A 23,106-nucleotide genomic window follows, 5' to 3' on the forward strand; every position below is an offset into this window, starting at 1 on the left:
GCGATATTGAGTTCCATTATCGTGGCTAGGTTTTTAGTAGATCAAGGAGTTAAAGACTTGGTGAGTCCTCATAGCATCGAGGATGTGATCACCTTTCCTTTATGTCGTTCTTTTATGTTTTAGACTTTTGTATGGGCTGCATCCCAAAGAGTAATTCAAGTTGTTTTAGAGGGTTTGAGACAAAGTGTTATAGACTTCCGCTTGTTTTTATAAAAGACTTCGATTGTAAAGAAAATTTTTAAAATTTCTGCATCATTTTTATTTACTTTATGTTATGATATGCTAAGGGGCTTGTATGAGACCCTTTGGGGTTGAGTACGCCTTGTTACATCTAGGAGGTACCCCTGGGTCGTGATAGTGTGAGTTTTAAGGGCTAAGTTGTTAAGAAAGTACTTTTTGGGGTCTTTTGGAGTTTCAAGTTTCAAAATGAAATTCGATGGATTCCATCCGTCCAAAAACTTGAAATCTAATCCATGAGAGTTTTTCAGTTTTAGATTCCGAGTCTCTTTGAGAATTTGATGTCCTAAGTTGTCAAATTGTAGAAATTTAGCCTTTGGGTTGACTTTGGTCAATACTCGGGGTTCGGATGCTCAGATCAGGATTTCAAGAGTTCCACTTGATTCTAAGATGATTTTAGTCGTAGGTGAGGTCTTGGTTTAATTTAAAGAAGTCCCGAGCTTGCTTAGCCTTTTAGGTGTAAGTTAATTTCTTGTGCTTTTCAAAGATTTCAGGTCAAGGAGACCTCAGATTCATGTTTTGATGTTTCCGTTGAGTCAAAAACGTCAAGTATAATTGATTTGTATATGTGGTTTGTGTGTACGGGGTCCTTTTGGTGTTTTGGAAATTGGCTGAAGTTGTTGGTGTCTGCATGCTTTGCTTTTGCGAAGGCTAGCCGCTTAAGTGACCTTCACTTAAGTGATAGGCATGTCTCTTAATCAACCTTTGCTTAAGCGACACCTGCGTTTAGGTAAAGGTTCGCTTAAGCAAACTCCAGGTCGCTTGTGTGACATCAGAGAGGGGTTTTGCTGCTTATTTCGGGGTTTAAGCCCCATTTCATCATTCTTGAACTTGGGGAACCCTTTGTGGCGAATTTCAAAAAAAAATTCTATGCTAGATAATTTGGGTAAGTATTATTGATCCTAGACCTTCATTTTCCATTGATTAATTATGAGTTTTTACAGCAAATTGTGGGATTTTGGTCGGTTAATGAAAAGGTTTTTCAAGAACTCATGTTCTTAACAAAAAGGGAGTTGTGAACTGATTTTAAGTAATTTTTCGAAATGATTTTCCCTAATGAGTTCCTATGGCCTTGAGTAATATTTTCAAGTATTAAATTTCATATTCAAAGCATAATTTTGGAATTGGGTTTTGTGTTGATAGACCCACATTTCAAGAGGATTGATGTGGATATTGTTGTTACTGTAAACTTATTGTGAATACTTCCTTGTGCATAGATTGTGTGGCTTAGAAAGTGATTCAGAAGGGGAAGACTCAATTATTGAAGAGATTATTGATAGATTTATGGCAAGTGGCTTCCTAAACCTTGTAATCTAGTTGAATTTGTATGCTTCCTTCGTTAATAGTGTGTTGGGGGGAAATGGGGATGCAGTGAAGGGTTTAAATTATCCACTTATTACATCTAAGTGAATAAAAAGGGTTGAAATGAAAAAGGCTATGTGTTGAACATGATGACGTGAATTGCATTAATGTGACCCTTATTGATTGATTGATGAAGTCCTTGAAAGCATGAAAGTAGACTTGAATTGTGCAAATATTTGTCGCTTCTATGTGGTGTGATATTGCTTATGTGCTTTGATTGTTGAACACCAGGATAAGACATGTGATGATTGTGATGTCGAGGTCTTTGTCAGCAAGTGTTATAATACTGAGGTATTTTCTAGCAAGTATTGTGATGTTGAGGTCATTTTTTCGGCAAGTGTCTATTTATTCGATGGGAAATGGTTCTGGATAGTGATTTGTTATAAAGCCGATGGGAAATGGTTTCGGCTAGTGATTTGATATAAAGCCTATTAAAAATGGTTCTAGCTAGTGATTTGATATAAAGCCGAAGGGAAATCTTTACAGTTAGTGATTTGATACAAAGTTGTTGGTAAATGGTTCTGACTAGTGATATCGTGCCAATGATAAATGGTTCTGATGGGAGATTGGTCATTGTGAATTGATGTCTTTGTTGTCTATGTGTGACTTGATTTCTAATTGTGATTGATGTAATTGTTGCGAGCAACTAAACTACTATACATTGAGATTGACTTATTTGAAATGTTTGATTGTTCAATTGGGAATATTTGAATTGATAATATTGGGCCTCTGAGCCATGTTTTCTAGAACTGCTAGGTTGGGCTGATTTTTGTACAGGTTGTAGTTTGAGGATATTTTGTTGGAGTGTAAGTGATATTTGTTTTTTAGCTAGTCTATTTGTTTAATAGGATTGTTGCTGGATATCGTGTTGTTCGTACTCACCGTTTACTTCTACACTTGTGTAGGTTCCGAGCTCGGACCCATGTGATCTCTTTCTCTTTGTTTGATCACGAGGATTGTCAAGGACTTCAAGAGGTAGCTGCTTGTCATTCGGTGGGTCCTCTTTTTACTTTTCTTACACTATTTTATTTGAGAAACACAGATTGAGACTTGTATATATTTTAATTTCGCACTTATGTATTTAGTGGATTGTACACATGACTGCCGTGAAGCGTCACGGTTATAGAGGCTTCTCTTGAGCCAGAGGTTGATATTGTTGAGGACTAGGTTCCTCATAAGTTCAGACCTCCGTTGTTTCAAGAGACCTTGTTTAGGATGCATGGGGTGAAAAAGAGCCTTACTTCGGGTGGTGTGTCAGGCACACCCCAGGGTGCTCAAACGAGAGTTGGGGATTCGACTCTAGGTGTTCGTGTTCAGGTGGGCCAGCACAAGTGGTTCCTGCACCGGCTGTTGGTGCACAAATTGCTCCTGAGGTTATCTTGATAGCAGTTGATCAACAGTGCTATGAGAGGTTTTTATAGATGAAACCACCCCAGTTTCAGGGTTGTAAGAGGGAGGATGCTCATGAGTTTTTGTCTTTGTACCATGAGATACTTGAGGCAGTCGGTATGGTGGATGCTCGTGGTGTCAGATTTGTTGCACTTTAGCTTCATGGTTACACCAAAGTGTGGTGGAGCACTTTTGTGAGGTCTAGACTAGTTGGATCTTCTCCAATAAAGTGGGATGTGTTTTCTAGTACTGTCGAGGACAACTTCATTCCTTGGAGCGTGAGAGATGAGAGTTGTTGAGATTTGAGATCATGGTTCAAGGCAGTTTGACTGTGAAAGAGTATGATGCACATTTCTGCGAGCTCTCTAGGCATCTATTAACTATTGTTTTTCATAACGCTGAAAGAGTTCACCGATTTGTGAGAAGCTTGACTTTCTCCATTAGTCTTATGGGTTCAGGGTAGCTAGAGAGGGGGTTTCCTTTCGGTCCATTGTGAGCATCGACAAAGATGTAGAAATGGTGCTCTTAGAGGAGTTTTGGGGAGCCCAAGAGGGCTTGTTCTACTGATCAATTTCATGTGTCTCATCTGGAGGCAAAGCTTTGCATAGAGTTAGTAGTTCTTTCCTGCGTCGTAGGCTAGTTCATCCTTATATGACAGCAGCAGAGAGTGGGCAGCCAGCCGAGGATCTTATGGTTCTGGCCAAAGTGACCATTGTAGTTCATCGAGTTCGCAGTAGCAGTTATTCGTGTTGAGATCTTTCTATACTTGTAGGGATCTAGTTCATATGATGCAACAATTTCCAATAAAGACTCATTGGGGACCTCAATATTCATTTTCAACTGCTCTAGATAGGGATTAGTGCCTCTGGCAAGGGGTCGAGGCAGAGTTTAGTACGCTAGAGGTGGCAGGACTACTGGTAGAGGTACTCTAGCTCCGTAGGGTGGATGTAGAGTATCTACATAGGCTGAAGGCGGCTGAGATTATTAGTTCTATGCTTTTCTTGTGAGACTTGAAGTAGAGGCTTCTGATGTTGTGATCACAGATATCGTCCCAGTTTGCCATTGATATGCGTCTGTTTTTTTATTTGGGATCTAATTTCTTATTGTGTCTACCTTTTTTGTTACTGGGTTTGATAAGATGTATGATTGTATGCCTATGCTTATTCATGTTCCTACACCAGTGGGTGAATACTTAGTGGTGGATCGAGTGTATCAGTCCTATCTTTTTTCTTTGGTGGGGTATGATACTTGGGTAAAACTAAACATTTTGGGGATGGTAGACTTTGATACTATCTTGGGTATGGATTTGCTTTCTCCATATCATGCTATTCTTTATTGTTATGCTAAGACTATGACATTAGCGATGCTAGGTATCCCGAGGGTTGAGTGGAAAGGTGTTGGTGGTTATTACCCTAGAAAATTTATCTTCTTCATTAAAGCTTAGAGATTGGTTGATAGAGGGTGTTTGTCTTACTTGGTTTCCATTAGGGATACTAGTGTTGAGCCACCTCCCATGGATTTTGTGCCTGTCGTTCGAGAGTTTGTAAATATGTTTCCTACTGATTTTCCAAATGTTCCTCTGGATAAGGATATTGACTTTGCTTTTGACTAGGAACCAGGCACCAAGCCTATCTCGATTGATCCTAATTGTATGGCTCCAGTTGAGTTGAAGGAATTGAAGGATCAGTGGTATGATTTGTTCAGTAAGGAGTTCATTCACCTAAGTGTTTCTCCTAGGGTTCTCTTATGTTAATTGTGAGGAAGAAGGATGGATCTATGAGGATGTGTATTGATTATCGTCAGTTGAATAAAGTGACAGTGAAGAACAAGTATCCTCTTCCTCCTATAGATGATTTTTTTTATTAGTTTCAGGGTGCATCTCTGTTTTCTAATATTTACTTGAGTTCTGCTTATCATCTGCTAAAGATTAGGGCATCAAATATCCTTAAGACAGCTTCAGGTCTCGTTATCGGTACTACGAGTTTTTTTTTATGCCTTTTAGCTTGACTAACACCCCTACAACGTTCATAGAGTCGATGAACTGGGTGTTCCAGCCTTATTTGGATAACTTTGTGATAGTGTTCATTGATGACATCTTGGTGTACTCCAAGACTGAAGAGGACCACGATCAATATTTGAGGATTGTGCTCCAGAGATTAAGGGAAGAGAAGCTTTATTTCAAGTTCTCGAAGTATGAGTTTATACTTAAGTTTGTGGCATTTTAAGGACATGTGTTGTCCAAAGAGTCAATTGAGGTTGATCCAGCCAAGATTGAGGTAGTGAATGGTTGGACAAAATCTATATCAATTACGGAGATCGAGATTTTATGGGACTTGCGTACTATTACCGGTGATTTGTTTAGAGCTTCTCTACTATTGCATCTCCTTTTACTAGATTGACTCGAAAGTGTGTGAGTTTTGATGAGTGTGAGGAGATCTTTCTAAAGCTCAAGACCTTTTTGACTTCTGCTCCAGTTTTGACTTTACCCAAAGAGGGTGCAAACATCACTATTTATTGTGATGCTTCTAGAGTCGAGTTAGGTGCTATTCTGATGCAGAAGGGTAAGGTGATTACCTATGTTTCTAAGGAGTTGAAGACCATTGAGAGAAACAACCCTACCCATGATTTAAAGTTGGCAACCGTAGTGTTTGTGCTTAAGTTATGATGACATTATCTGTATGGAGTTCATTATGAGATTTTCATAGATCATCAAAGTCTTCAGTACATCATTTTCTATCAGAGAGATTTGAATTTGAGGCAGCACAGATTGCTAGAACTACTGAAGGACTATGACACTACTATCTTGTATCATATGGGGAAGGCCAACGTGGTGGTTGATGTTTTGAGTAAGAAGATTTCTCGCATGGAGAGTCTTTCCGCTATTAGTGTGGAGGAGAGAACATTGGCTAGATATGTTCAGAGATTAGCCAAGAGTCTCGTCCGTTTGTAGATTTCTGAGGAGACGGGTGGTTTTATTGCTTTCATTGAAGCTCGTTCTTCCTCAGTTGAGCATATTAGTGAGCACTAGTTTGATGATGAGAAACTATGTCTCATTCGAGAGAAGATGATGAGAGGGGAAGCTAAGGTGGTTGTCCTTGATTCTGATGGTATCTTGCAGATTGGAGGCGAGATTTGTGTGCCCAATGGGGGTGAGTTGAATAGACTAGTTCTTGAGGAGGCCCATTTTTCTTGATATCACATCCATCCGGGTGTGGAAAATATGTATCATAACCTAAACCAGCACTATTGGCATTGTTGTATAAAGTGGGATATTGCAGATTTTCTTTTGAGGTGTTTGACTTGTCAACAGGTGTAACGACCCGAGAGCACCCCCTAGCCATTACATGCGTATTCGACCTCTCAGAGGTCTTATACAAGCCTTAGCATTCATTCATTGCATAGATCATAAAAATCACTAAGAATTTAAAACTTTTATTCAATAAAACCATAAGAATTCAAGAGTCATTAACATTTGAAAACATCAATACGCAAGTGGAACTACTAAGTCTCTTTAGCCAATCTTAGACAAGAACTTAAAATGTACTAAGGGACACGGCCCTTTACAAATGAATTGAAACTTAAGTGTCTATTACAATGACTAAGAAACTTCTAAACATAGTCCTCGAATCATGAGGACATACCAAAGACTTGGAAGAGTGAAGCAACTCCAAAGCACAATCTCGTCCTAGTTACCACAACCTACACTTGTAGTAAAATAGAAGAAAGGGGTTAGTACAACATACGTACTAAGCATGAGGGTATGCAAAACATGCTAAAAAGGACATTTGTTTGGAAGTTATTGTTTCATGCCATATTGATAAAATCTCATGAACATCAACATAATAAGCACCTTACAAGTCACAACCAACAATACAAAGTCATACGCTTCACAATACATCATAAACATACATAGCCCATTTACCATTACCTTCTTGCCTTGGACTCCACCTTAAGTAACCCTTAAGCAATACCTTTGTGCAATGTATGGGCAATGTCCCATACAATCACCCACACTAAGGCACTACCTTAAGGTCACATAAAGTGCACTTACCATGCATACCTCAACCTTCACCAATTAATCACATAAGACATATAAGCACATAAGCCAACAATTCACTTCATAAAACTAGAACACTCATCAAATGTCATCCCAAGACTCACCTAAGTAAGACATGGTGAGGCAGCCCATACTACCTCTCCATACCACACCCAAGTGATCCTTAAGGCTACACAAGACAAGCTCCATTAACATCTCAACATAAATTGCTCATTCAACTAAATGCATTTAGACAACTTCATTCATTAACGACATAAGATCATCACATACATTCAATTCACCATAAGCACTTACATTCAATTCTTTATGACTCACTTTCACATTAGCATGCTCAAAGACCTACGCTTTCATTAATTAGACCAATAAGACTCATTCATTCATTATCATTACTAAGACATACCAAGATCTCCCTTAAATGTCTACTTGTGCAATGTCTGGATGATGTCCCATTCCACCACCTATCCTAAGTAGTACACCCTTAAGAGACCTTTAGTTCATTCATTCATTAATGTGGGGGAAGAGCCTTAACCGACATAGACCATGGAGCTTGACATGGAATCCCGGTAGTAACCCTTACCGGATGAAGGATCCCCACTTGCCTAAGGTAGGGTCATTATTTTTGCCTTTACGTGGTTGAGACCACTAACTAGTCCTATGTGGGCACATAGTTAAGGGATAGAAGGATTGCTTCTAAGTACTCTCATCTCAACTCAAGAAGGAGCACCCATCTTAAGGGTTGCTACTAAATACTCACATCTCAACTAACAAAGGAGTATCCACATATCTTCATATCCTCTCGGTGCTAGACATTACTCCCCCACGGAGTTGGACATTTTTTTAATTCATTCATTTAGGGATAAGGATGGCTAATAATTATTCTCATCTCAACTCATGAAGAAGTACCCATCCTTGCCCAACATTCATTCATTTAGGGATAAGGATTGCTACTAAGTACTCTCATCTCAACTCACGAAGGAGTACCCATCCTAGCCCAACATTCATTCATTTAGGAAGCTCTTGGATTCAAAGATGAGAAAACCTTTCATCTAGGAACCCCATTCATTGAAAGGAATACTTTATGAGACTATCCTTACAATAGACCCAACTTTCATTCTTTAACATTAACTCCATTCTTTTCATTCATTCACACATTCTTTCATTCATTCTTCACTAGGTGTGAGAATAGGTAAACATAGTCTATCCTAGCCTCACCTTCATTATAAGTCATTCAAAGAAGACAACAACCAAGCATAACACATAAAGTCTCTACACAAGGTCACCTTTCATGCTCTTAGACCTTTCACAAATTCACATCATATCACACTACCTTCACATAATCAACATTACTCAAAACAACAATCATCCAACTTTGCCTACAAGGCCATGATCACAACATGCTTATAAAGTAAACACCTCCCTGCTTTCAAAGGGATCAAACCTTACAATTCTAACATCTACAATATATATATATATATAATACTACAATAAATAATCTATTCACAACTTCATCATCATCACCATAAACCTTAGGTCACAATTGCCCATTCAAGGACAGCATCCAATATAACACAATTGACCATAAATTCCTTATAATTCAATATAAAACAATACATAAATCAATAGCCCATAAAAATCTACACATTAATATTACATTATTAGCTCATAATCAATAGACCCACTTTAGACCCAAATATTAGGATTTCAAGATATGCAAGGGTTCATGGAGTTTTTGATCTTAAAACCATCAATATTAACATAATCATCATTTGAAATACTTTCATGCAAGAACCCAAGTGTAGAATTGAAATTGGGGTTTTTGGTGTTTTTGAAAAAGCATTGAAATCACTTTGATTTGGCTCTTTGATGGAAAGGACAATCAAAGATAAAAATCCCCATACCTTTGTGATTAATTTCCTTAGGAATTTGAAGGAGAAATCAGTACGAACCTATCCCCTAGCTTGAAGCTTCATCAATGTCTTCCATGGAGTTCTAGAGAGAGAATTTATTTGAGAGGGAAGGTTCAATTTGGATAATGAGGTCTAATTCTAGGTTTTGGGGTTTTAACCAACTTAAAATACCCTAAAATAGGTAGAATAACCGTTTATAATAATTCTCCAAAGTACCCAAACTACCCCTTACTTAGTTCGACCTTTTAAAACAAGTCAAACTTGAGATTTATTTCCGCACGTTTCGTCGGGAAACAAGTCCGCAACGTGGGGGTGTTCCCACAAATTTCTAGAAATTATATTTCGAGACAGTAGAGTCTGCGGTGTCTCCGCAATGCGGAGCCACTTTTTGGCCATTGGTGGAGCAGGTCCGCAATGCGGAGCCACTTTTTGGCCATTGGTGGAGCAGGTCCGCAATGCGGAGCCACTCCCTACATGAACAACTTCAAGCTACCTTGGCAGCTTGTTTGGCCAAGGGTTGGGGTCCTCCTCGGAAACCTTAGGGTGGTCCCGAGGGGTCGTACCCAAACGTTTTGACCCTAAAAACATTTATTAAGACACTAGGGTCACCTCCACTGATTTTGGACTCCAAACAACACATAAAAACATGAACAACATACTAGAACACACCAACACGTAAAAGACTAGTTTATGAACGTCTTGGTCGTCCCATGACGTTTGACTTCCAAACTCTTTAAAACTGACTAAAAAGGCTATTCTTCATTATTTTAACAAGTTATTAATGCATAAAACCCATGTGAGGATCTACTTTATCCTACTTCATTTTGAGGGGTGTTGCAATATCCCCCACTTAGGAACATTCGTCCTCGAATGACACTTAAAACATTTCCGAGGACTCAATGACCCAACTAGCAGCTCACAACAAGCATGTAATATCATTACTACGGCACACATCAAGGAGGAAACATCAACTCCACATAAGAAGCATTACAACAAGACTTTCATGCAAATTCAAGGAAGTAGGAATAACATCTACCACTCAATATGCACCAAACTTTACCATTTCTCATTTCTTTGGAGGAACTTCCTTCTCCAAAGCATATCATGCTCATTACTACATCTATAGGCTCACCATACAATTTCTCTCAAAAGCATAATCATACAACATCAAGATCACATCAAGGCATGCTCAACTAAGAATCTCATGGAGCAATTTAAGCAATTCTTCATAAATGCATATAAATCATGAGGGACATAATCATGAAAGCTCATTTATTTATTTAAACAAGAATTCAACTAAAATATGCTCATCATAAGGAGAATATGGAAACTCAATTCACATAAGACTCCAACATACAACATGCTACTAAGAACTCTTTGTTTCAAGTTTGAATTAGAATAGAAGGAAAAGATAAGGATATCAACAACTTACTACTCAACTCATCATCTCCCACTTGGGGTAAACCCATCTAAGGTTATCATCAAACAACAAAGAAATTTACTTACCTTCATTTGTTCCCTTATCCTTGTTAGGTTGAAGCATATAGAAATGGTTCCTCTTAGGAGCATTTGGATCCGGGCCATCATGAGCAACTTGATTGGTTTCTTTCCCTTTTGCCTTAAGTGTAGGGCAATCTCTCATCTTATGACACTTACTCCAACATCCAAAGCATCCATCCGTACCGGCAAGACACTTGCCCAAATGATGTTTTCCACAAGTAGCACACCTAGGCCTCTCAAAAGTAGAACCACCTCCATTCCCTATTTGAGGTTTAGGGTTAGACACCCTATCATTGTTGACCATTGAAGAATCTTGGTTATAGAACCTCTTCTTAGACCTAGATTGGTTTTGTTCATCCGGCCTAGCCTTCTTCATATCTCTATTCATCTTCCTAAGCTTCGTCTCCTCAAGTTGTTGAGCATAAACCATAAGCCTAGAGATATCCATATCATGATGGAGCATGGTCGTACGACACTCTTCTTCAACCAAACCGGAAACCCCTATCACAAACTTATTCATTCTAGCCCTAGAATTTGCTACCAAGGTAGGAGCATACTTAGAGAGTTGGGTAAACTTGAGAGAGTATTCCTTCACACTCATATTCCCTTGACGTAGGTTCATGAACTCAATCAACTTTTGCTCCCTCAACTCTAAGGGGAAAAACCTATCAAGAAAGGCCATCTTAAACACTACCCAATCTATTGGTTCAGCCCCTATAGGTGTCTCATCCCTCCATTTCTCAAACCACACTTGAGCAACATCCTTGAGTTAGTAGGAAGCCAACTCAGTCTTCTCCCTAGGAGTCACTCCCATTGCATCCACTATCTTAAACACCTCATCTATAAAGTTTTGTGGGTTCTCATCTACCTTAGAACCAAAGAAGGTAGGAGGGTTCATCCTTGTGAAATCTCTTAACCTAGAGGCCACGGTACTCTCAATAGCATTCACCCTAGGCCTCACATCTCTATTTGCTTGAGTAGTCATTGCACGGGCCAGGGAGAGAAAAGCCTCTCTAATCTCCCCATTAGTCATATCCGAGGGAACCACCGGAACCACATTCTCTTGCCCACCTAAGGGAGCTTGGCCACTTTGTACTCCTTGGGGAGGAACTCCCCCATCATCTATATCTTCTTCCGCTGTCCTTCGGTTAGCCCTCGTATCCATATCCTATAAACACAAAAGATGGATTAGGAAAAGGACACTTATAGACCAAACTCTAAGGCACAACATCAAGAATAATGAAAGAAAGTGAAACTTCTATCGTCCTATAGCCTCTCGCTCATAGATGTGTCGCAACTCACACCGATGAACAAAACTCTACTAGCCGTGGCTTTCGAGACTTTGAACCTAAAAGTAATCTTTAAAACCTTATTCTCTGATACCAAGTTTGTAACGACACGAGAGCTCCCCCTAGCTGTTACATGTGTATTCGACCTCTCAGAGGTCTTATACAAGCCTTAGCATTCATTCATTGCATAGATCATAAAAATCACTAAGAATTTAAAACTTTTATTCAATAAAACCATAAGACTTCAAGAGTCATTAACATTTGAAAACATCAATACGCAAGCGGAACTACTAAGTCTTTTTAGCCAATCTTAGACAAGAACTTAAAATGTACTAAGGGACACAGCCCTTTACAAATGAAATGAAACTTAAGTGTCTATTACAATGACTAAGAAACTACTAAACATAGTGCTTGAATCTTGAGAACATACCAAAGACTTGGAAGAGTGAAGCAACTCCAAAGCACAATCTCGTCCTAGTTACCACAACCTACACTTGTAGTAAAATAGAAGAAAGGGGTTAGTACAAACACGTACTAAGCATGAGGGTATGCAAAACATGCTAAAAAGGACATTTGTTTGGAAGCTATACTTTCATGCCATTTTTACAAAATCTCATGAACATCAACATAATAGGCACCTTAAAAGTCACAACCAACAATACAAAGTCATATGCTTCACAATACATCATAAACATACATAACCCATTTACCATTACCTTCTTGCCTTGGACTCCACCTTAAGCAACCCGTAAGCAATACCTTTGTGCAATGTATGGGCACGTCCCATACCATTACCCACACTAAGGCACTACCTTAAGGTCACACAAAGTGCACTTTCCATGCATACCTCAACCTTCACCAATTAATCACATAAGACATATAAGCACATAATCCAACAAGTCACTTCATAAAACTAGAACACTCATCAAATGTCATCCCAAGACTCACCTAAGTAAGACATGGTGAGGCAGCCCATACAAACTCTCCATACCACACCTAACTGATCCTTAAGGCTACACAAGACAAGCTCCATTCACATCTCAACATAAATCGTTCATTCAACTAAATGCATTTAGACAACTTCATTCATTAATGACATAAGATCATAACATACATTCAATTCACCATAAGCACTTACATTCAATTCTTTATGACTCGCTTTCACATTAGCATGCTCAAAGACCAACATTTTCATTAATTAGACCAATAAGACTCATTCATTCATTATCATTACTAAGACATACCAAGATCTCCCTTAATGTCTACTTGTGCAATGTCTAGATGATGTCCCATTCCACCACCTATCCTAAGTAGTACACCTTTAAGAGACCTTAGTTCATTCATTAATTAATGTGGGGGAATAACTTTAACCGACATAGACCATGGAGCTTGACATGTAATCCCGGTAATAACCCTTACTGGATGAGGGATCCTCACTTGCCTAAGGTAGGGTCATTCTTTTAGCCTTTACGTGGTAGAGACCACTAGCTAGTCCTATGTGGGCATATAGTTAAGGGATAGAAGGATTGCTTCTAAGTACTCTCATCTCAACTTACGAAGGAGCACCCATCTTAAGGGTTGCTACTCATCTCTACTAACGAAGGAGTATCCACCTATCTTCATATCCTCTCGGTGCTAGACATTACTCCCCCACAGAGTTGGACGTTTATTTTATTCATTCATTTAGGGATAAAGATTGCTACTAAGTACTCTCATCTCAACTCACAAAGGAGTACCCATCCTAGCCCAACATTCATTCATTTAGGGATAAGGATTGCTACTATGTACTCTCATCTCAACTCACGAAGGAGTACCCATCCTAGCCCAACATTCATTCATTTAGGAAGCTCTTGAATTATAAGATGAGAAAACCTTTCATCTAGGAACCCCATTCATTTAAAGGAGTACTTTATGAGACTATCCTTACAATAGACCCAACTTTCATTCATTAGCATTAACTCCCATTATTTTCATTAATTCACACATTTTTTCATTCATTCTTCACTAGGTGTGAGAGTAGGTAAACATAGTCTATCCTAGCCTCACCTTCATTATAAGTCATTCAAAGAAGACAACAACCAAGCATAACACATAAAGTCTCTACACAAGGTCACCTTTCATGCTCTTAGACCATTCACAAATTCACAACATATCACATTACCATCACATAATCAACATTACTCAAAACAACAATCATCCAACTTTGCCCACAAGGCCATAATCACAACATGCTTATAAAGTAAACACCTCCCCACTTTCAAAGGGATCAAACCTTACAATTCTAATATATAGATATATATATATATATAGATATATATATATATATATAGATATATATAGATATATATATATATATATATAAAATACTAGAATCAATAATCTATTCACAACTTCATCATCTTCATAAACCTTAGGTCACAATTGCCCATTCAAGGACAACATCCAATATAACACAATTGACCATCAATTCCTCATAATTCAATATACAACAATACATAAATCAATAGCCCATAAAAATCTACACATTAATATCACATTATTAGCTCATAATCAATAGACCCACTTTAGACCCAAAAATGAGGATTTCAAGATATGCAAGGGTTCATGGATTTTTTTATCTTAAAACCATCGAACCCAAGCTTAGAATTGAAATTGGGGTTTTTAGTGTTTTTGAAAAGCGTTGAAATCACTTTGATTTGGCTCTTTGATTGAAAGGAGAATCAAAGATAAAATCCTTATACCTTTGTGATTAATTTGCTTAGAAATTTGAAGGAGAAATCAGTAAGAACCCATCCCCTAGCTTGAAGCTTCATCAAGGTCTTCCATGGAGTTCTAGAGAGAGAATTTATTTGAGAGGGAAGGTTCAATTTGGATAATGAGGTCTAATTCTAGGTTTTGGGATATTAACAAACTTAAAATACCCTAAAATAGGTAGAATAACCGTTTAAAAAAATTCCCCAAACTACCCCTCACTTAGTTGGACCTTTTAAAACAAGTCAAAATTGAGTTTTATTTTCGCAGGTTTCGTCGGGAAACAAGTCCGCGACGCGGGGCTGTTCCCACAAGTTTCTGGAAATTAAATTTTGAGACAGTAGAGTCCGCGGTGTCTCCGCGACGCGGAGCCACTTTTTGGCCATAGGTGGAGCAGGTCCACGACGCGCAGCCACTCCCTCCATGAACAACTTCAAGCTGCCTTGGCAGCTTGTTTGGCCAAGGGTTGGGGTCCTCTTCGGGAACCCTTAGGGTGGTCCCGAGGGGTCGTACCCGAACATTTTGACCATAAAAACATTTATTAAGACATTAGCGTCACCTCCACTGATTTTGGAATCCAAACAAGACACAAAAACATGAACAACATACTAGAACACACCAACATGTAAAAGACTAGTTTCCGAACGTCATGGTCGTCCCTTGACGTTTGACTTCCAAACTCTTTAAAACTAACTAAAAAGTTTATTCTTCATTATTTTAACAAGTTATTAATGCATAAAACCCATGTGAAGCTCTACTTTATCCTACTTCATTTTGAGGGGTGTTACAGTAGGTCAAGTGTGACCACCAGCGGCTGGAGGAATATCTCAGATGATGCCTATTCCTTCTTGGAAGTGGGAGCGGATCATTATGGACTTTGTTATGGGACTACCTTCCACTATGGCTGGTTATGACTCTATTTGAGTGGTTGTTGATAAGTTGACCAAGTCTGCCCATTTAATCCCAGTTCGAGTGAAGTATACGGCGGAGAAGTTAGCCGAGCTTTAGATCAGCCAGATTGTGCGACTACATAGGGTCCCTATTACTATTGTATTTGATCGATCTTTCTTGTTCATTTCCCATGCATCACGAAGGTGAGCTGGTGAACGAAGGGTGATTCTCCGAGTGAGTTAGGCGAGCCCAACTAATGTTGCCCAGTTGGTTGTGAAGTGGATTTTTGGGCCAAATTTTGGGAAAATATAAATAGCCCACTGGTTAGAGTTTTAAAGGAGTTGGATAAGAGTGTTGAACAACTGAGTTCAACAAAAAGTTTTGAGAGAGAACATTTTACTTTTTAGAACACGTTTTCTAGTCTTCTTAAGGTTTTACAATTTAGATCTTGAGTTTGATAATTTGAAGTAAAATCCAAATTAGGTTTATTCTTAATTCCTTGATTTCAAGTTACCCATGGTTGTTGTAATGGAAGGTATACTTTCTTTACTTTTTGTGATGGGTGGCTAAACCCTAAGATCTAGGGATGCTCTAATGGGGTTAGGTGTTACTTTAATGTAGTGGGTATTGTGTTATGCTCTGTTTTGTTATTGTTGTTACATGAGTTTGGTCTAATTATCGTGGGGTTAACTTAAGGGTTAAGATTGCAACTTAATTCCTACTTTTGATCTCCTGTTTATCCTCGAAAAAGAATAATTAGAATGGGTAATTAGTTCAATACTAGCCATTTAGCTTTGATGTCCTTGACTTGCTCGAAAGAGAGTTTATCGCACAGATCTATTTGCCTTATTCTTGAAAGAAGAGACAGAGTAAGGTATTGGGTTGTTAAGAATTAGCATTAGATGAGACATAAATGTGATTCTAGGCGTAGACGATTTGAGATCGAAAGATGATTAGCATCATTTAAGATTATTTAGCCTACTCATGTATGAACATTACTATAGAGCAGCACATTTACTCCTTTATGATATTGATTTCAAATCCCCACACCCCTAGATTGCTTGTATATTCTTGATTTCGTTTAAATCTTAGTTTAATTTCTATAATTGATAACAAAAGCTTTATATTAAGTTGGTGGCATTATCCACCCATTCGTTCTTACTATTCCAAATGAGCTAATTTAAAATCCTAACATTTCAATAAAAAATTCTCTATGATACACCAATCCCTGTGGGATTCAACCCGACTCTTCGTTGAGTTTTTTACTAGCTATGATCGCTCACCTTTTTAATTGGTTTTGAAGGGTGATTTGAGTGTTATCACTTATCCTATTCATATTGTTCAACACTATAGAGCACCACGATTATCCATATGTGAGATAGATTTCCAGTCCCCGTACCCCTAGATTGGTTGTTAACTCTTGATCGTCTAATTGGGGTAATCGATAACCAAATCTTCATATTAATTTGGTAGTATCATCCACCCAATTATTCTTACTATTACAAATGAGCGAAATTAAAGTCAAAATTTCTTGATAAAGAATTATCCACGATATATCATTCCCTGTGGGATTCGACCCCAACTCTTCGTTGAGTTTTTTACTGACTACGATCGCTCACCATTTTAATAGGCTTTGGAGGGTGATTTGAGTGTTATCACTTCATGAAAGGTGTGTATCAACGATGAGAACTCGTACTATGATCTATAGGGTACAAAAGCCTAGTATCAGTACCAAACAAGTGGTACTTAGTAGGCATAGGTTAACTGAGCTGTAAAGACAATGTGCATGCATAAACAACATGCACAGGAGGATTATCAAGACAATGCTTGTTATATCCAGCATCCAAACAAAGAGTATCTAACTAACCAAATGAACATAACTGGAATTACTATGCTCCTAGATCATAGTAAACTAACATGGAATCCAACTGGTCCTCGATCAAAGCCTCAAGCCCAACAATATACCAAAATACGCAAAAACAAATATCATAACTGATCACTAAGGCAACAAAGAACCAAATATCATAACTGATCACTAAGGCAACAAAGAACCAAATATAAAGAATCAACAACTGGAAAAGTAACTCAATGATCTCAATCAAAGTACAAATCCCTACAATGAACATCAGAAGTTAATCACAATGCCAAAAGCTAACCTATCATCCCGAAACATGGCATATAGCCACCAATTACACGAAGTATTTTTACCCTATCATCTAGATAAACCTTATAAGCAGATTTTCATTCTCCAACATGGGCTAAAGTTTTGAAGCAGTCAATGAATGCCAAATATCATAACCCAAATCAAAAGGCAAACCTCGCAAGCTATTGACACAAATGTTGAGGAACATAGGCAAAACCAAGGCATAAGAAATAGTCACCACAATTCAAAGTAGTCCTGCTCGTAACGTAAAATATGCTCATATCTTAAATTTTTGAATAACGATTCAAAACACCAAGACCATCATAAAGGACAAATTAAGTAGGCTAAAAGAAAAAAAACCTCAACTTTACTACCATAGAAACTGAGAATAGGATTTAGGCACATGGAAGAATCAACGAGCTGGAACATAAGCAAAATAATAGAAGGCTAAACCTCATTCACACAACGCTCTCATCAACCAACTTCTCACAAACTATCTAAGCCAAGAGAACGAGAATATTATAAACGAATACTTACTAGGTAATACTATTCTAGCCATCTATCAAGCAAGGTTGGACAACTATAGCAAAAGCATGTAGTAAAGGTGGCAAAAGAGAAAGTCAACCAGTCTAACTATATGATCATAACAAAGCTACCAAGTTTAAAGCTATGGGGAGTTACTCAACCACTACTCCCAAAATAGAAACAAAGATAATTCCCTATTAAATGAAATCATCTATGGGGATAAACACATACACATAACCCCAAATAGGCATTTCACAATAACCAAAGATAGACAACAAGGTAACCAGGCACATATAGGTATGAAGACCCTAATCAACACAACATAAGCAATAAAGAATAAAATAATAAAGTCACACGTCTACCAACTATACCTAGAGCCTCGACCCTCTGCCTAATTGTTGAAGTACACAACTACTCGCATATGATCCCAAGTTGTGCATCCAAACTACCACCTGCAATACTAATGGCAGCACTCCGGACTGAAGGTTCCACAAACCCAAGATACTGACCATACTAAGACAACATAATCATGGTCTCACGTTGGGGACACTCTCTAGTCAAGTGCCTAAACTCCCCATGATCATATCAACACATATGGGTTAAGGTTTGGTGTAAAGAATGGGATAACCTGCCCTGGCTACCTCTGCAAGAAAAAAGACTATCTCCAACACCCTAGGAAAACTCCTAGCCAATTTTACTGGAGCCTTAGGGAACTGAACCTACCAAGTATGTCTCATGTGATGTGTGAACGTAGGAAAATATCTAGGAATTTGGCCCCATATGCCACAATAATAATTGACCTACCAGAAGCAACATATTGAGATGACTCGGCTAAAATAGAATTGACCCTAATACTTGAATACCCAGGATGCAAATCATGAGAAGCCTGACCTGAACTGTGTCCACTGTGGAGACCAAACTTGCCTTAGAACCACTTGGAACCAGAGGTGCTACTACTATGGGTCGGATAGGTCAAGAGTGAGGATGAACCCTATTGAGATGATGCCTACCTCAAAGTGACATATTGTCATTGTCATATTGATGGTGAGGCCTCTTACCACTTCCCATGTAAGTCTCAAGACACACCTACTCTATAACCCTCACATGAATAACAACCTTAGGGGAGGTAGACTCACCTTCTATCAAGTGCTTTGATGCTAGACGAAGTGGTAAAGCCAAACCTCTAATGAACCCCTCACTAAAATCATGCTTGATAGAGAACATTGCGGGAGTATGCCTGGCCCACCAGATGAATTGGATTTTGTACTAAGAAACTGATAAGCAACCTTCATGGAGACCTACAAATCCAACTCTGTGTTGAGAACCACTTGACGCACCCAATACTACACCAACCTATGGCATATCCTCGAAGAGATTTAGAACCCCGAATACTAAAATATGAAGAGTCAAGGTAGTCACAAATCCTAACAGAGCATGAGTTGCCCCTAGACCCTCTAGTTGTTGTTGAACATCCCTAGCCTCAAGGTCTACCCATAGTAAAGGCTTTCAATCCTAACAATTCACCAAAATCATATTAATCTGTGATGATCCTGTCCACATCCATTGAATACTTCATGTTATCTATCTACTAGGCACTTGCTCTCGTACCAACTATGTCGGTGACCCTAGGCTCTGAAACAAATTTATCATAACGTAAAATCTTAGGTCATGATGACATGTACTATTATCCCACCAGTAGGTAAGCAAAACACATAGCCTGAAACCAGAGGTAATGGGCTATCACGGGGAAGAGAAGAATGCTAATAGAAAAGAACAAATACTAGAAGTAAGAGAGGAAGAGAGAATCAAAATATATAATCAAACATCCTCAGAACCTGGTATCAGTCGGTAGTCGAATTACTAATCAAAACAGAAGTACAAGGTCAATGCAAATATATATAGAAGTCTTCGAATACAAGGTAAAGATTAGTCCATCCAAATTGAAGGAAATGGAAAACTCTATATGCCAGGAGCTAACCCCAAGTCTTCGATCCACAACTTCTTTGCACAAGGTGCGTGTCAACGAGGAGAACTCATATTATTATATATGGGGTACAAAAGTTTAGTATGAGTGCCAAGCAAGTGGCACTCAATAGGCATCAGATGACTAAGCTCCAATGTAAATGCAAGCATAAACAACATGTAAAAAAGGAGTATGAACGCAATGGATGTCATCACCATCACCAATATACAAACAATGAGTATCTAATCAACCAAATGTACATAATTGGAATTGTTGTGCTCCCAGAGCATAGTAAACTAACCTGGAATCCAACTGGTCCTCGACCAAGGCCTCGGGCCCTACAATATATCAATATACACAACAAAAATATCATAATTGATCACTATTACTCATGCAACGAAGAACCAAATATGAAGAATCAACAACTAGAAGAGTAACTCAAGCATTTCAAACAGAACCCAAATCCCTACAACAAACATCGTAAGTTAATCACAATGCCAAAAGCTAACATTTCATCCTGAAATACGAAATATAGTCCACAAGTAAATTTCCATTCTCTCTCCGGGGCTAATGTTTAGAAAACGTCAACGAATGCCAAAACTCATAATCCAAATCAAAAGTCTAACATCACGAGCAATTGGTACAACTGGTGAGGAACAAATGCAAAACCAAGGCATAAAAAAGAGTCATCGCAAATGAGAGTAGTCCTGCTTTGTAACATAGAACATGCTCACATCTCAAATTTCGAATAACGATAGCAAAACACCATCATAAAGGACAAATCAAGTAGGCTGAAATAGAATAACCTCAACTTTGCAACCTTAGAAACTTAGAATAGTATTTAGGTAAAGGTAAGAATCAATGAGCTGGAACTGTAGCAAAACCATAAAAGGCTAAACCTTCTTTCACACGACGCTCTCATCAACTAACAGAAAGACGATGAGCAATGAAAGTAGTTGTCTAATACAAGCGAACCATAATATCATAAACCAATACTAACCAATTAATACTAGTCTAAGTCGTCTATCAAGCAAGGTTGGACAACTATAGCAACAGTATGTAGTAAAGGTGGCAAAAGAAAAAGTTAACCAACACAACTATATGATCATAATAAAGCCACATAGTCGAAAGATATTGGGAGTTACTCAACCACTACTCCCAAAATACAAACAATGTCAAGGCAATCCACTACTAAAGGAAATCATCTATGGGGGATAAACACATACACATAACCCCAAATAAGGATTTCACAATGACCAGAAGATAGACAACAAAGTAAGCAGGCACACATGGGTATGAAAACCCCAAATCAACACAACATAAGAATAAAGGATAAAAGAATAAAGTCACACCTATACCAGAGATATTTTGAGCCTCGGCCCTAGGCGTGCTTGTTGAAGTACACAACTGCTTGTGTATGATCCCAAGTTGTGCATCTGAACTACCACCTGCAATACTAAGGGCACCACTCCTGAATCTTCCACAATACCAAGAGACTAAACTAACAACTCCTGACTGAATCTTCCACACTCCCAAGAGATTAAACTAACTAAGTTGATTGCACCATGGTCCCACGTCGGGGACACTCTCTAGACAAGTGGCTAATCTCCCCACAATCATATCAACCCATATGGGCTAAGGTCCGGTGTGAAGAATGTGATGAGCTGCCTTGGCTACCTCTTCCAGAAGGAGGACCATCTCCAACACCCTAGGGGACCACTCCGATGACTGAACTATCCGTCTCAGCAAGTCATAAATGACTTGGAGCCGCTACAAAAAAGGTATTAACGCAAACGTTAGAAAACGAAGAAAATGACCTACAGGGTTATTACAAAAAGTGTCCATAACGAAATATGAATGAATCGTATTGCTTTGGACAATCTTTGAATTTATCATTGTCTATTAAGAATACACTATCATTTAATATACTATAACTTCATAAACAAACTAAAAATATAAAAAATTACTTCAATTCAAAGAAAATTTACCTCAGCAATAATCAACACTATTGGGACTTCACGTTAAAGAATCTAAAATATCAGATTCTTTTATAAAATTGTTCATCTCTTTTTTATTGTAAACATTTTTTAATTTCAAATTCAAGTAAATTAATATAAGTAACATTAATTGGTAAAAGAATTCTAAACCTAATGTTATATAATATTGAATTCTAAACCATTTTTTTTCTATGTAGTCTGTGCCACTTTGATGAAAGAATTCTAATTGAACACTAAATCTAAACAAAGAAAGACACAAAGCTAGTGATTATTATTACTAAACCTAAAAAGGAATTTTAAACCTACACAAGTCACAATGTTATTGATATTTATTACTCCGAAAAAAGGAATGCTAAAAATTTACTGTCTCCGTCCACTTTTAGTTGTCATATTTTTCGTTTTTAGTGTCAAACTATAATAACTTTGACTAACATTTTACGATGTATTTTTTCATTATATTAATATGTAAAAAATTGCAAATTATAATACTTTTCGTATGGTTTTTGAATATCTAAATGTTTTGGTTAAAATACCTAATTAATCTAATCCAATTTAACTTTGAAAATTAGTCAATTTGACTTTCGAAAAAATACAACATGACAAATAAAAGTGGACAGAGGGAGTATTGAACTAATTTTAAAAAATAATAACTGACAATTTCATCTATTCTAGAGTTTTTTAACAAAAACAAAAATTTTAATCAATATTTCTAAAGTATGTTATTATTATTGTTGATTTATTTAAATAAAATAATACACGAACTTATGATCAAGCAAGTTCAACCGTTATATAATATATAGTAGATATAGATATAAAGATATAAATAAATGATTTACAGTTTACTTATTAATGCACTTAATGAATAAATTTTAATTTTAAAATGATCATTGGATGATAACTTTAAACTCCCCAATTTTGTCTTACCAGTGACTTTTTGACATGATTGTTTGCATCTTTATGCTCCATTCGTTACTAGTTATATGTCGTTTTTATTAAAAATAAATATTATTTAATACTTGTCATTTTCACAAAATCAATACATAAGTAACATTATTATTTCTATATTATATTTGAGAGTTATTAGAAAGTATGAAT

At 37.7% G+C, this 23,106-nt stretch overlaps 1 protein-coding gene across 1 annotated transcript; it reads right to left on the minus strand.

Annotated features, from left to right (window-relative positions):
- Positions 1-10,450: 10,450 nt before the first annotated feature.
- LOC125821605 (uncharacterized) lies at positions 10,451-11,134 on the minus strand. Its single transcript, XM_049501023.1, has 2 exons — positions 10,791-11,134; positions 10,451-10,739 (listed from the first exon to the last, which is right to left on the minus strand). Exons 1-2 carry the CDS (start codon positions 11,132-11,134, stop codon positions 10,451-10,453), a joined length of 633 nt encoding a protein of 210 aa, XP_049356980.1.
- Between the last annotated feature and the right edge of the window lie 11,972 nt (positions 11,135-23,106).

Source organism: Solanum verrucosum, unplaced genomic scaffold (assembly GCF_900185275.1).
Source record: "Solanum verrucosum unplaced genomic scaffold, falcon-dt-bn FXZP01000126.1, whole genome shotgun sequence".
Classification (NCBI taxonomy): Eukaryota; Viridiplantae; Streptophyta; class Magnoliopsida; order Solanales; family Solanaceae; genus Solanum; species Solanum verrucosum.

What these genes read in the sequence shown, in the direction of transcription:
- LOC125821605 (XM_049501023.1), bottom strand. Translation starts at nt 11,134, where the DNA reads ATGGCCTTTCTTGATAGGTTTTTCCCCTTAGAGTTGAGGGAGCAAAAG. An exon ending in GATGAACAAAACCAATCTAG is followed by an intron (nt 10,740 to 10,790) that starts GTCTAAGAAGAG and finishes CAACAATGATAG; the next exon opens with GGTGTCTAACCCTAAACCTC.